Source organism: Dictyostelium purpureum (genome assembly GCF_000190715.1).
Source record: "Dictyostelium purpureum unplaced genomic scaffold DICPUscaffold_298, whole genome shotgun sequence".
Taxonomy (NCBI): domain Eukaryota; phylum Evosea; class Eumycetozoa; order Dictyosteliales; family Dictyosteliaceae; genus Dictyostelium; species Dictyostelium purpureum.
Genome location: NW_003519634.1, coordinates 27,163 through 41,290, shown reverse-complemented (window position 1 = coordinate 41,290; position 14,128 = coordinate 27,163). Strand labels below are relative to the sequence as shown.

Sequence of the window (14,128 nt, the reverse complement as noted above, 5' to 3'; positions counted from 1 at the left end):
TCCTTTTTAAATTATTTATTTTTTTTTCGTGAAATAAATTTTTTAAGAAATTTTTTTCAAATAGTAAATCATTATATTAAAAGTCAAATATTCAGATTAATGTTCAAAAAAGAATGTTATAACATTTATAAAAGCAAAAAATACAGGTTTTTATCCAACAGCCAACCTGTTGGGTTTATTTTAGTTCTTTTTTATTTCAAAGAGTATTTAAAACTGTGCTAATTCAATTTCAATGCTTTTCTAAATATTATCTATTTATTTTATGACTCAACAATTCCATTGAAATACTGTTCCTAATACCAATTAATTACTTTAATGGGTAGGTTTCTATCTATATAACGTTTTCATTTTTTTTTTAATTCTATTATATATAATAATTTAGTTAATAATAAATAACTGAGCATTATAAATGTAAATATATATAATAAATTCTCCTATTTCTCATTTATGAGGTGAGTATCTCTTCATTTGATAAAATCGTGTTAAATGTAAAATAAAAGATTAAAAATAATTATTTTTTAATGATGATTATTTTATTTATAATATACAGAAAAGAGTGAAGTTTTTTAATGGTTATTTTTTTATTTTTTTTTATAATTTAATTTAATTATTTTTAAAAAAAAAATAAAAAAATAAAAAAAAAATATTTTGAAAAAATTTAATTTAATTTAAAATTAATTTTATACCCCACCCAAAATAATTAAAAAATTTTAAATTATTTCTTTTTTTTTTTATATATATAAATAAATAAATTAATTTATTACTCTACTTATAATATATTATTAAAAATCATTTTTAATAATTAATAAAATAATAGTTTTATTAATTTCTATATTCAATTAATATTTTTTTTCATACACCAAAAATTCTATTTATTTATTTTTAATTTCATGTTTATTTTAATCGTTTAGTATTAATATATATCCTTAATGAGTAGTATTATGAATAATATAACAACAAAAGAAAAAGATGATAGATTAAATTTAGAAAATCTTTCAATTAGTGATAATAATAGCGAAGATTCAACTTCATCAAAATCGACTTCAAATAATAATAATAGCAACAATAATGACAATAATAATGGCAATTTAAATAGTCCAAACTCTCACTTAAATAAAATAATAGTTAATTGTAACAGTAGTGTTTCACCTCCAGTTTTTTCATTAATAAAACAAAGCTATATTAACCCCACTCAAGTATTTATTGTATGTTCAAAATGGACGAGTTTTTTAAATGGGAGAACTGTTAAAAACTTTCTCATTTATAAAAAAGATATAAATAAATCGTACAGAAACAAAATACCCTCAGATTTAGTTGCAGTAAATATAAACACCTCTTTAGAAGACTCATTATATGTAAGTATATAGTTTTTAAAATTAAAAAATCTAAAGCATAATTACTAATATAGAAAACTTAGATATTATCAGAGAATGAAGTTGCTTCAAGTCCAGTAATGGAGGAGGATGATGAAATTGGATCACCAGATGACGATTTTCATGATACTGAAAGCAGTGATAGTGAAACAAGTTCAAATTATGATGAAAATGAAGAAGGTCATTCAAATATTCATGTTATTAGTCCAAGTGAATTAAAGGTAGTTAAAAAAGAAGATTTAAATAGTAGTTCAGATAGTGTTGGTAGCGCAAATAGTTCAGGTAGCAATGGTACTACAAATGGGTGTAGCAGTGCGAGGAAGAAAAATTTTTATCGAAGTGGAAGTGTATCCAGGAGTTCCCACATCCATAATCATCAATATCATAATCAACATCACATTAAAGGAGCAGCAAAAAAATCATCATCCCCATATCACCATGGTCATAATCACAATACCCACCATAATGTAAATAATAACCCAACCACCCCAACAAATAATTTAAATGGTAACGGCAATAAATTAAACAATAGTTTGGGGAGTTCAACAGAAAGTATTGGAAACTCACCAAAAATACAGAAAAAAAAATATAAATATAGAGGTTTGGTGGGAGTTTTAGATATTCTCTCATTCATGTCATATTTATTACACCGAAGAAAAATATTGGGATTAAGTCCAGATCATACAAATATATTAAAACAGTCATTAAAACAAGTTATCAGCTTTTCAACACTAAATGATATGAGATATGTAAAAGAAGATATGTCTCTATTACAAGCATTAGAAGTTTTAATAAGTAAAAGTCCCCCATTCAAAGTCCATAGAGTACCGGTTTTCAATAACGATAATGAGTTAGTAGGAATTCTATCTCAAACTGATTTTTTATATTTAGCTAGAGAGAATTTACATCAAATATCAAATCATTCAAAAAAAAGTGTAAAAGAATTAAAAATAATGTATCCTGTAGTTTCAATACCCTCAAGTACTATAACCAAAGACGCTTTCACTCTATTAAGATCAAATAGAATTAATGGAGTTGCTATTACTGATGATGAATCAGGTAAACTGATTCATTGTTTATCATCTGATGATTTAAAGGTAATTATTATTTATTGTAACAGATGTATTTTTTTTAAAAAATATTAACAACTATGCTCTTTATTCATTTTAGAATATTACAAGTTTAAAGTTTGATTTATTATTCAAAACAATTCATGAATATTTAGAAGCGAGTGGTGGTCTTAAAAAACCCTTTACAATTTCAGAGGATACCTCTTTAGTAGATGCCATAATAAAAATGTGTGATTATAAAGTTCAAAGATTATTTACAGTTTCAGACGACTTTAAACCAAGGACAGTAACAACTATATCAGATGTTTTATTAATATTGTTAAATTGTTAAATAAAAGCAATATAAAAAGTAATAAAACTATAGGTCAAAAAAAAAAAAAATAGTTATTATATAAGTTTTAAAAAAAATTAAAATAAAAAAATAAAATGTAAATAATTATAAATTTATTTAATATTTATTTAATAATAAACCTGTTTTTTTTGATAGTTTTAAAAGTTTTTTATATTTATAAAGCATTAATATATTATAGGATTTATATATTAAATATGAAATTGGAGCAGATAGTAAAATTAAAAATGATAAATATTTAAGATTGTTGTCTGAATGATTATCTTGATTTTCTGTGTCTATAATTTCTTTTTGCTTATCATAGACCAATGCAAAGAATTGAATAGAGTTGGATGTTATTAGATCGTAATATTTTCCTTCAACAAAAGCATAAATAATACAAGTTGATTTAATTAAAAGGGTTGTGCTTTCGTTAAAAGGTATAAATTTTGATAATGGTGGATGATTGTTTGAAGTATTTAGGTGATAATATTCATCAGTTTCATTTGCTATATAATATAAAATTGTATCTTCGGTTGAAAGTTTATTTGATGTTAATAATACACTGGCACTTGGATAAAATAAAGAGATATTTGGAACCATTTCAATTTGTGGGGCGGTGTCGAAAATAGATATTTCGATAGACGCTTCGGTGGAGTATGCATAATCGTATTTTAAATATGGGTTGCTTATAACTGTAATAGCCACAATATAGTAACGGCCAACTATATTGGGTCTGAACGGTTTAACATATTTATAGTCATAATACATTGAATTTGAATTTGAATTTTGGGGAATTGCATCAATTTCGAGTGGTACATTTGAAATAGAATCTGCATATCTAATGGTAAACAAAATAAAACAAGTCTCCCTCGAGTCTAATGAACTACATTTCATCTCTATTAAATTTTTACTACCTAAAATTCCTGATTGGCCTGGTATAATAGTTGGTTTATTTGGTCTATAATACTTTTGGACATTATATTGGAAATCTAATGTTTTGCTATTTGCTTTCAATGAATCAATACACATCATTAAAAGAATAGTGATAGTTTCTTCATTGGTTGGTGATGTTAAAAATAAACTTGATGAAAGTACCGGTGAGTTTCTATTTAAAGGTGTGGCCTCTTCATCTTTGGATAATGATGAATTAAGATACTCATAAACTGGTGTACATCCACCATCACAATAGCCATAAACTGTAACATTACTATAATATATACCTGGAGCTGTTGAAACATATGGATCTGGACATGTGGCTCTTAATGTAATCGAGGTGTTGGATGGCTCTGAGCAAATAAAACCTTTTGCACAATCAATGGCACTAATAGAAAACATTTGGTATGATAAGGATGGAGATAAATTCAAAATAATATTATTCGAATTTAAAAGTTGGGACTCTTCAGTTGGATTGCCATTATTAACTTCGACTCTAAACAAACCTGTATGTTTATAATTTCTAATATCCTCATAAATATTTAATTGAAGTTTACTTTCGATATATTCACCATGCTGTAAGAAAATAGGTGGATCCATTTGATTTGTGTAAACTAATAATTTACAAACCTGAAGACTACTTAATAAGTTATTGTTATAAAACTAAATTAAATTATTAGTATTGGAAATTAATTTAATTAAAATAATTTCAAAAAGACAATAATTACTTTAAAGTTTTTTGAACAAACGCAAAAATATCCTTTTAAATTTGATGAAATATTAAACGGTAAATTATATTTTATAACTGGTTCACCAAATTGAATATTCATTTCTTTTTGACATTGATTAAGTAATTTAGAGTCATCACTAGTCGCATCGCTTTGTAATAATTTAAAATTATAAAAAGTTTCCAGATCCATTAAATTTGAATTACTTTGAATTTTAATTAGATAGCTTTTGAATTCTCTTTGGTACTTTGGTATAATAGCTGGTGTTAACTCTGTCATATTGAATGATACCTTAAAGAACTTTTGTGTTATAACCGAGCATGCTTCGTTTATACAACCGATGGCTCTTAAATGTAACAAACAGCCCTCTGAGGGGTAACCACATTCAACTGTAATATATTCGTCCAGATTATATTTAATACCTGAAGTCTTTGTTAATGGTGCGGGGTTTGTTTCTCCTTGAGGTATTAAATCATAAAATATAATATAATTCTGATAAAAAGTTTCTGTTGAAATTGAAGTTGATTCGCTATCTTTAATTGATGGAACTAATATTTTTAAAGGAACATAGTTTACAAAATTTAATTGGTTTGGTGGAGTAAATGTTGGTGGTGGAATTGTTGGTTGAATTTTGTAAAGGAACTCTCCAGTAAAACTAAAATACTTTTCTAATTGAGATAAAACTTTAAAAGTTATATAGTTCATACCAATTGTTGGATTTGATTGTAAAGTAACCCCATACTTTGGATTATATTTATCTGAAAATATATTAGGTTCACTATTATCAGTTGTAAAAAATATCCAAGATGATGAAATGCTGCTAAATGAGGGTGAGGTTTCGCAATTGATTTTAACTGTTACACTAACATCGTATATTTTAGCATCACCCCCAATTGGTGAAAGAGTACAGTTAATAAGACCTTGAATATAGTAAACTGCTGAAGCTACATCACTTGTTAAACGACCCTTTTTAAATGAACGTACTTTTAATACCACAGTTTCAATATTATCAAACATAATACCTTGTTCAATAGGGAATAATGTTGAAGTTTCTAATGGATCACTTGAATCAATAGTGTATCTAAGGCTATAACCAGTTGTAACTTGAATATTATAAACTATATTTACAAGGGTATTTGTTTTATATGGTCCAGAAGCTAGAGTAAAACCAGGTGAAGGTAATGGTGGCATACATGCAAAGCTATCAAATGAAAATCTACCAAAACAACCACATGTATCAATTGAATTGTGTGGATAAACTGAAGTTGGAGGATACCTATATTGAATGGATGATTCACTTTCCTTAAATGATGAAGTAGTTGGACATTGCCCACATTGGAAAAGCGTTAAATCATCAGAAACCAAATTAAAATCAATTGTTGTTGGATTGGCTTGTGTTGGTAGCACAAAAATATCAGTTGTAGTTTCAAAAGTATTGGAATCTTTAGATATTGATATTGTTATGGTTTTCATTGTAAAAATATTTGGTAATGGTTCTATTGAGATCTTTGATATTTTTTCTGTTGTCTTTAAATTAAATAAAACATAACCATAACCCGAAAAACCTGCACTACACCAATATGTTGAAGCAGAATCATCAAAAAGACCATAACAATCATTTCCATCATTACTATTTGAAGAACAGGAAGCAGGAATAATTTTTTCCCCCTTTTGGTTATAAATCTGTACTGACTTTAAACCAATTTTTTTATCAGTGTTGGATGAATAATAGTTTTCTTGACTATCATACTGGTATATTGAGGAAATTTTAACATAATTTGCATGTAAAACTTTATATTCTCCATCAACACATGAACATTGTAGTGAAGAATCTCTAAATGAATTTGGTGGGCACCTTTGAATACATTTTCCATTCACAATTTCCATATTTGCTGAATCTGAACATTTACAACTGCAGTCAGTGATATCTAAAACTAGCCCAAAATTAAGATTGCATGAGACACAGCTTCCATTACATAACCTTTCATTAATTTGAGCATTGCAAGATGAAGCAATCATTTCAGATCTCACCTTATAACCTAATTGGCTTGGCGATAAAGCTTGGTCAAATGTATGGTATTCATCAATTAGAAATGACATTCTATGAAATTGTTTTGCACCTATATATTGAAAACCTGGGGATTGATTTATCTTTGAACTTGAAAAAATAGATTTTCCCATTCTTTTAGCATTTATGTAAAAACTAAGAATATTATTACTTTCAATTACAACAGCAAAATGGAAAAAAGTATTTATATTTGATACTGGGATACTAATTGAACTATCTGAAAAGATAATAGCTTGAGATGAAGAATCAGTAATAGCTGGTGTAATAGTTTTTGTTGTGTGTTTATAGATGAATGATATTTCAAAAGACCCATGAATACCTGTTAAACCAAGGACAGAGTCTTCACTTGGCAAATTTTGAATGGACAACCACATTTCAATAGTTTTACCGCGATCTAAAATTGAGGATGGTAAAACATTTCTTTCAGTGTCATAATTTGAATTAATAAACACCATTTGATAAAGAGGTGTAATTGTGCAACTATCTGAGAAACCATTTGAACCGAAACCTAGTCTATTTGGTAAACGATATGTTGATGGAATTGTACATTTATATAAAGTATTATTATAGGCTGGAGAGTAATAACCAATAGGAGCATCAATACACTCTTTGTTATAGTCATCAGCATCACCTAGTTTATACTGTCCTTTTAATGTACAAATATATGGACAATTTGGAGATATACCAATTCGACCATCAGGAGTACGAACACCACCTAAAAAAGCCCTTTCACTATTGACAGGTAAATCAATACAAAAATCACATTGCCCTTCTAAAAAGTAAAAATAGTTACTGGGGGTATCTTGACATTGACTACCTGTATTACCCCACAAACAACTTGGATACTGGCATTGAAAATTTGGGTTTTGCGGAACTATTGGGAATGGACCAGGAGGAGCCTGAGGAGTAGGTTTACCTGTAGACGATGGATATGAAACATTTAAAACCAAACCATCTTTTTGAAACTGGGCAGCACCAGTATCTTTAATAATTGATGAGAATAAATTTGATGTAATAAGCTTTGTATTGGGAAAACCAAAGTCATAAGATAAAATATCTTGATTCACTAGATCACCAAGTTCTCTAACAGCACTAAGCTGATTAAAAACAGTAAGATCCATTGTTAATTTCGAACTCCTCTGAAACAAGTCTCTACAATAACCAATATCTCCAAAAGTAGATGATTTAAAAACCAACTGTTGAATCTCTAAAAGATTATTTGGATTAATTATTTGGTTGAATGATTTTATTATTGATTCTATTATTAAATAATTACAATAAAATGAATTATTATTATTATTACTATTGTTATTAATATTTGTGGATGATTTAATTAATTTTAAAACTATAGATAAATTTGATTCTTGTTGTTTTAACTTATTAAAATTAAATTTTTGAAGATCTAAATTATAAATAATAGAATTTAGATTTTGTTTTGATGATTGTTGTAATAAAACTTGATTTAAAACCAAAACCTCTTGAATTATAGACTCTATTACATTTGATGTCGTTGTAAATTCTAAATAATATTCTAACAATGTTTGACCTGAATTAAATAATTCTGAAATATGCTGATTAAAATTTTGTGATGAACCAAAGAATATATTTAAATTTAAATTTTGATAATCGTTGAGAATTTTTAAATTATTTTGAATATTTGATATTATTGACTGGTCGATATATGATAAGGAGGAGGAGATAGATGCTGATGGTGTAATTAATAATAAATCATTAACAATTTCTAATAAGGAATTTAATGAATCTAAAATTGTATTTATTGTAAAAGAAGTTTGATCAACTATTTTTGCTTTAAATTGACTCGATAATATTGAACTATCTACACTTGATAAAATGGAACCAATATTCTTTGGGGTAGATGGTTGAGTTAGTTCTATAATACTCTTTATTAAAACATCTAATTTATTAACCATATTATTCCAATAATTATCTATTCTATTAAATTGGTCTATATCTGAAAACTGAGTTAAAAATGATCTAATATAATAGTGAAATGATTGCTTTGCTGAATAATAAAACTGAAGATTATTTTTAAAACTATGTCCTTTTTTTATTAAATTATTATAATTATTAAAGTCTGATACATTTGGAGAATCGTTATCGGAACATCTTGAAATTGGTAAAGAAACTTTACATGTTAAATCTGAATTAAAAACTAGTTAATTTTATAAAAAAAAAATAATATTAATATTAATATTTATTTGTTTATTCATATATTTTTATTTAATTTACCATAACAATTTAAATCTTCATTGTAAGCCAATGTACCCTGGCTAATATTTTCGTTCTTTATTTGATAAATATTTGACTTATAATAATTTAAAAAAAAAACTATTAATACCTAAAAGCTTTTTTTATTATAATATCTATATTAAATAACATACATAAATTGTGTAAATTGATGGATTATATATAACTGTGTTATATAATTCGCATGGTTGGATTTGATTATTTTTAATAATATAAGATGGTAAATTTAACTTTTCATTATATCTAAATGACTTGTAAACCAAATCATTTATAAAAGAAGAGTAATAATTTTCCCATTGTTGCTCAGCAATAACTGAATAGTTGTAATAGTCAGTTGTTGTAATAACAAATGAAATTTTAAATAATAAAAAAAATAAAAAACTTAAAAAAAGTTGCAACATTTTTTTTAAAAAAATATATTTTCCATCAAAAAAAATAAAAAATAAAAAAAAAAAAGCTGTATCATATCCCAATTTTTCCAAATCACAAAGTTCAACGATTTAATTTTATTGTTGAAAATATCTTTTTGATAAACGAATATAATAAATAAATAAATAAATAATAAATAAAAATAGAAATAATAAAATTAATAAAAACCATTTGATCTTTTTTTTTTTTTTGTAATTATAACAATTTTAATTTTATAATTTTGAATTTGTTAATCTTTGTTTAATTTCTTTGGAAACTCTAAAACCGGATTCAAGAGCACCTTCCATATAACCAACCCAAGCTGAGGCAGTTTCTGTACCAGCCCAATGAATACGACCAACTGGTTTACGAAGAGCTTCACCACATTGACCTAAAATACCTGGACTGGTGTAACCAACGTAACAACCACGTGAATATTCTTCTTCTTTCCAACTTTTTTCTAAAAAGTAACGTGGTTTTAAAGCTTTTGGACCCCACCAACGAGCATAACATTCTAAAACGGCTTGTTTTCTTTCTTCTGGTGATTTCTCTGCCCAATCTTTAGCAGCTGAAGCGGCAATGAAACCAACGATAGCAGTTTTTTTATCATCATGACTAGAGTCATCATAACAAATAAAAATTGGACCTTGATCAGATATAGCTTCGGCGGAGTAACCCTCTTTTCTCCAGAATGGTTCATCATAAATAACAATTGTTTTTATAACTGAACCCATTGGCATACGTTGAGTAAGTTCATCACGTTTAGCTGGCATTGGTGGTTTATAATCGATACGACCAGCAAGAGTTGGTGGGATTGCAACTACTACATATTTAGCACGATATGTAGTAAGATCAGTTCTAACAGAGCATTGATTGGCATCTTGGGAGATGGCACGTACTGGTGAATTAAGTGCAAAACTAGAAGAACCTAATTTTTTAGCTAAACCTTCAGATATTTGTTGTGAACCACCAATTAAACGATCTTGTTGAGCACCGCCATGAATATCAGCCAATAAACTATAGCTTCCAGCAGTACGGATGAAATGGAGGAAATATAAAAATGAAACTTCTGATGGCTCAGCAGCAACGCATACACGGCAGAACCAATTAATAATAGATTTAGCATCAATACCTTTAGTATTTCTATCGAGCCATTCACTGACTGTTAAATGATCGTACTCTCTGGACTTTTGATGGGCATGTGGTGCCTCTGGATTTAATTCGCTAGCTAACTCGTCAATCTTTTGAATAGTTTCATTTAATCCTTCTAAATCGTAACCCTTGTTTAATGTTGAAATATTACCTGAATAATATACCTTCTTTCCATTAATTTCTAAAACATGTTTACCCTCATCATATTGTGGGAATGATTTAACTCCCAACTCGTCACATAATTGTTTTAAATATTTGTGTGTACCACCCATCCATTGTCCACCTAAATCAAACCAATATTCATCTACTTTAATTGACTCGGTTCTACCTCCAAATCTCTAAATATTATTAATATTCATTTTATAAAATAAATAAAAAAAGTATTAATATCCAATGCTATATGCTTTATTAATAATGAGGCAATCATCATTGCCATCACTATCGATAATTATTTATCTATACTTTACATCTCTAGCCTCAAGAACCAAAACATTTAAACCTGATTTTTTAAATTCATATGCTGCATTTAAACCTGCTAAACCACCACCTACAACGATAACATCATATAATGTTGTCATTCTATTATATTATATTTATTATGGTTGATTGATTTTTTTATATTACTTTGTTTATTTTTTGGTGCTTATAATTTATAATATTTATTTATTTAATTTGTGTTATTTTATTTTAAAAATTAAAATTTTATATATAAAATAATAATAAAATATTTTATTTTATATTATAAATTGTGTGTGTTCTAAATTAAAAATATTTCGTTTGGTGTGTTTAATGGGTGTAAATCTAAATTAAAAAAAATTTTGAAAAATTTAAAAAAAAAAAAAATTTAATATAAAAAAAAAAAAAAAAAAAAAAAATGGAATTATAATAATTTTCTGTTTTGAAAAGAAATTAATTTTAAAAAAAAAAAAAAAAAAAAAAGATATTTTGATCATTTTGAAAATATTTAGATGAAATTTATATTTTTTTTTTTTTTTTTTTTTTTTAGTGATTGATTATAATAAAAGAAAAAAAAATATATATTTTTACTTTAAAATGATTTATTTATTTATTTTTATAAAATTAAAAAGTTTAAAATATTTGTAAAATTGTAAAATTTATGTAATACTACTATTGATTTTTTTTTTTTTTTTTTTTTTAATTTCTGAGCAAACTGGCATATTAATTAATTATGTAGTTTTTAATTTGTGGTGAAATTTTTTTAGTGACATTTTCATAAAAGAATGTAACGTCATAAGTTCCCTTTGGAATTATACATTTAAATTCTACCACGTTTGAATATGGGAAATTAATGATATTATTCTTTTTGTCTGAAACAAATCTCCACTTGTCTTCCTCTGGAACCTTTGATATATCTTGTGGAACCTTGAAGGTTTTATTAGTGGCAGTGTTTTTGAATTCGATAACTAATTGTTTGCCTGGTTTTTGAATGGTTTCACCATCACTAGCACATTGTCTTTCGGTGGATTTGATACCCTTCTTGAAAAAGTTATCCATTGATTTAAATTCTTTTGCAACAGAGTCATCATCAATGTTGGATTGGTCGGTTGGTGTATAATTTTGATCTTTTAAGACAATAGCTTCACTTGGATGGCTAAATTCACTTGGAGTATTTCTGAAACGAATGTTTGGTGTGGTGATAGTGTCAAAATGTACACCATTGGAGAATAAACAAAGTCTGATGCAAACATTTTTTTCTGTTTTTGTAAGTCTCAAAATTGAGAAAGTTAAATGATAAGATTTTTCTTCAATTTGATCGAAATCGCATTTTTTGAAATCGAAATCTTTTGATAAGGGATTTCTGGAAACAAGGGATGGTACGGCAGTGACATTTGGGTATAGAGCAGGGTCGAGAATTTGAACAATGAGGCCACTTCTTGCAATTCTGCCAGTACTAACTTCAAGTGGAATTGGACGCTCCATTGTATTTGAGATTGAAGAGAGCAAATTTTCACCATAGATATAATTTCCAGAACCTTTGTGTGAAGCTTTTTCTAAATCTTCGGCGGTGAAACCAAATTCAAATAATTTTGAACGGAATGAATGGTCAATAACAGCTTTTGGGAATGATTTTGTAACTCTTTTTTGCTTTTCTTCCAATTTACCACTGGCTCTTGGTTGAGCAGAAGCCCCAACATTATTTGCAAAAAAGTTGGTAATATCCATACTATTGGTAACTGGGACTGAAGTAAAATCCCCATCCAAAGATGATTGTAATGGTGATAGGCAATCAAACGATGGTGATGGGGAGAATTGATAGGTTGGTGTAGATGGAGCAACTTGGTTAAATGATGGGGATGATGGGGGAGTTGGGAAAATAGTTGATGTAAAGTTTGGTGTTGAATCGATTGAATTAAAATTTTGTTCCAATTGAGTCATTTGATTCAATTGATTCATTTGATTCATTTGTTCGATATGTTCGATATGTTCGATTTGTACCATTGGAGATAAAAGTTCACACTGGTTATCATAAATAACCTGAACACTTTGAGTGTTATTGAAAACATAGTCGTTAACGTTAAAATCTAAGCTTGATTCAGAGGGAACTGGTGATGAGTGTGAAAAATTAGAGGACTGATATGGATCAAAATCTTCGATGGTAATCAAATGTTCTTCTTTTAAAAATGAACTGAATCTTGAACCAAAACTCTGGAATGAATCCATTGTAAAGTTGGTGAAAAGACGGTGGAATAGATAAATTTCTGGGTCATTAAAATGCTTGTAGCTTAATAATCTTTGATCTAGCTCGTTAATAATAGCACTTCTAAAACCCTTACGAGAAAATGATCTAACAAAGTCCATTAACTCTTGTAGGGATTCTCTTGGGAAGTAACAAAAGATTACACCTAATATGTAATAGGCACCATGAATGTCTTCTGATTTAGCATAATTTTTGATGAGATTTTTTTCTGCAGCTGGAAGTGAATCATGGTCTTGGATAATCTGAGAAACATCGAACTTGATATTGGTTCCAAAGAGAATATTGATACTGCTGGAGTTGATATACTCCTCAGTTTTTCCGAATTGGTCTGTTGGCGATTGGTTTGACTTGGAAACGTCTAACTTATCAGTAGTTTGATCAAAAAAGTATTGATGCAATTTGTTTTCTGGATAAGTTAAATAATTGTCTATAAAAGAAATTTAAATAATTTTATTTTAATATAAATATTTTTTATAAAGTAATATTATATTTATATATTTGTGTATGTTTATATGTAAATATTTATTTAATAATTTTTTTATATTGTTTAATATAAAAATACATATAAAATAATATTATGTTTATATTAATAATAATTATTTTTAGGTTTATATTTTTATATAAGCATATTTAATTATTTTGTTTTAATATAAAAATTTTATATATTAAATAATATTAATATTAATATTAATATCAATATTAACACTAATATTTATATTTGTATTCTATTTTTTTTAAAAAATATATATATATTTATTTTTAAAAAAAATAAATATATATTTTTCTATTTTTTTTTTTAAAAATATATATTTATTTTTCTATTTTTTTTTTTATTTTATTTTATAGTATATTTTATTTTATTTTACGAACCTGAAATCATTTTTAAAATAAGTATGGTAATGGAATGATGAGGTATGATGATATAAAGTAAACTTATAGAGATATAATATAGTATTTTAGGTTATTTATTAAAATTGAGTTATTGAATTTAATATTTATAATACACAAAACAAAAAAAATGTGCAAGAGAAAATTTTAAAAAAAAATAAAAATAAAAAAAAAATTAAATTAAAAAAAT

At 26.4% G+C, this 14,128-nt stretch overlaps 4 protein-coding genes across 4 annotated transcripts; 1 reads left to right on the top strand and 3 right to left on the bottom strand.

Annotated features, from left to right (window-relative positions):
* Window positions 1–941: 941 nt before the first annotated feature.
* Window positions 942–2,774, top strand: DICPUDRAFT_156431 (uncharacterized protein; the record flags this gene model as incomplete). Its single annotated transcript, XM_003291745.1, has 3 exons — window positions 942–1,355; window positions 1,418–2,470; window positions 2,544–2,774. 3 exons carry the CDS (start codon window positions 942–944, stop codon window positions 2,772–2,774), a joined length of 1,698 nt encoding a protein of 565 aa, XP_003291793.1.
* Window positions 2,775–2,891: 117 nt separating this feature from the next.
* DICPUDRAFT_39573 (uncharacterized protein) lies at window positions 2,892–9,172 on the bottom strand (the record flags this gene model as incomplete). Its single annotated transcript, XM_003291739.1, has 4 exons — window positions 2,892–4,370; window positions 4,436–8,676; window positions 8,754–8,829; window positions 8,906–9,172. The coding sequence occupies 4 exons, from the start codon at window positions 9,170–9,172 to the stop codon at window positions 2,892–2,894; spliced, it is 6,063 nt and encodes a 2,020-aa protein (XP_003291787.1).
* Window positions 9,173–9,391: 219 nt separating this feature from the next.
* DICPUDRAFT_50048 (flavin-containing amine oxidase) lies at window positions 9,392–11,086 on the bottom strand. The gene is made up of 2 exons (XM_003291738.1): window positions 10,799–11,086; window positions 9,392–10,669 (listed from the first exon to the last, which is right to left on the bottom strand). The coding sequence occupies exons 1-2, from the start codon at window positions 10,907–10,909 to the stop codon at window positions 9,413–9,415; spliced, it is 1,368 nt and encodes a 455-aa protein (XP_003291786.1). The 5' UTR covers window positions 10,910–11,086; the 3' UTR covers window positions 9,392–9,412.
* A 290-nt stretch (window positions 11,087–11,376) lies between these two features.
* Window positions 11,377–14,034, bottom strand: DICPUDRAFT_99132 (uncharacterized protein). Its single transcript, XM_003291737.1, has 2 exons — window positions 13,921–14,034; window positions 11,377–13,477 (listed from the first exon to the last, which is right to left on the bottom strand). The coding sequence occupies exons 1-2, from the start codon at window positions 13,928–13,930 to the stop codon at window positions 11,511–11,513; spliced, it is 1,977 nt and encodes a 658-aa protein (XP_003291785.1). The 5' UTR covers window positions 13,931–14,034; the 3' UTR covers window positions 11,377–11,510.
* Between the last annotated feature and the right edge of the window lie 94 nt (window positions 14,035–14,128).

Coding starts and splice junctions, on each gene's coding strand:
- DICPUDRAFT_50048 (XM_003291738.1), bottom strand. CDS start 10,909: ATGACAACATTATATGATGTTATCGTTGTAGGTGGTGGTTTAGCAGGT. Junction 10,670..10,798: donor TGGTTCTTGAGGCTAGAGAT/GTAAAGTATAGA, acceptor AATAATATTTAG/AGATTTGGAGGTAGAACCGA.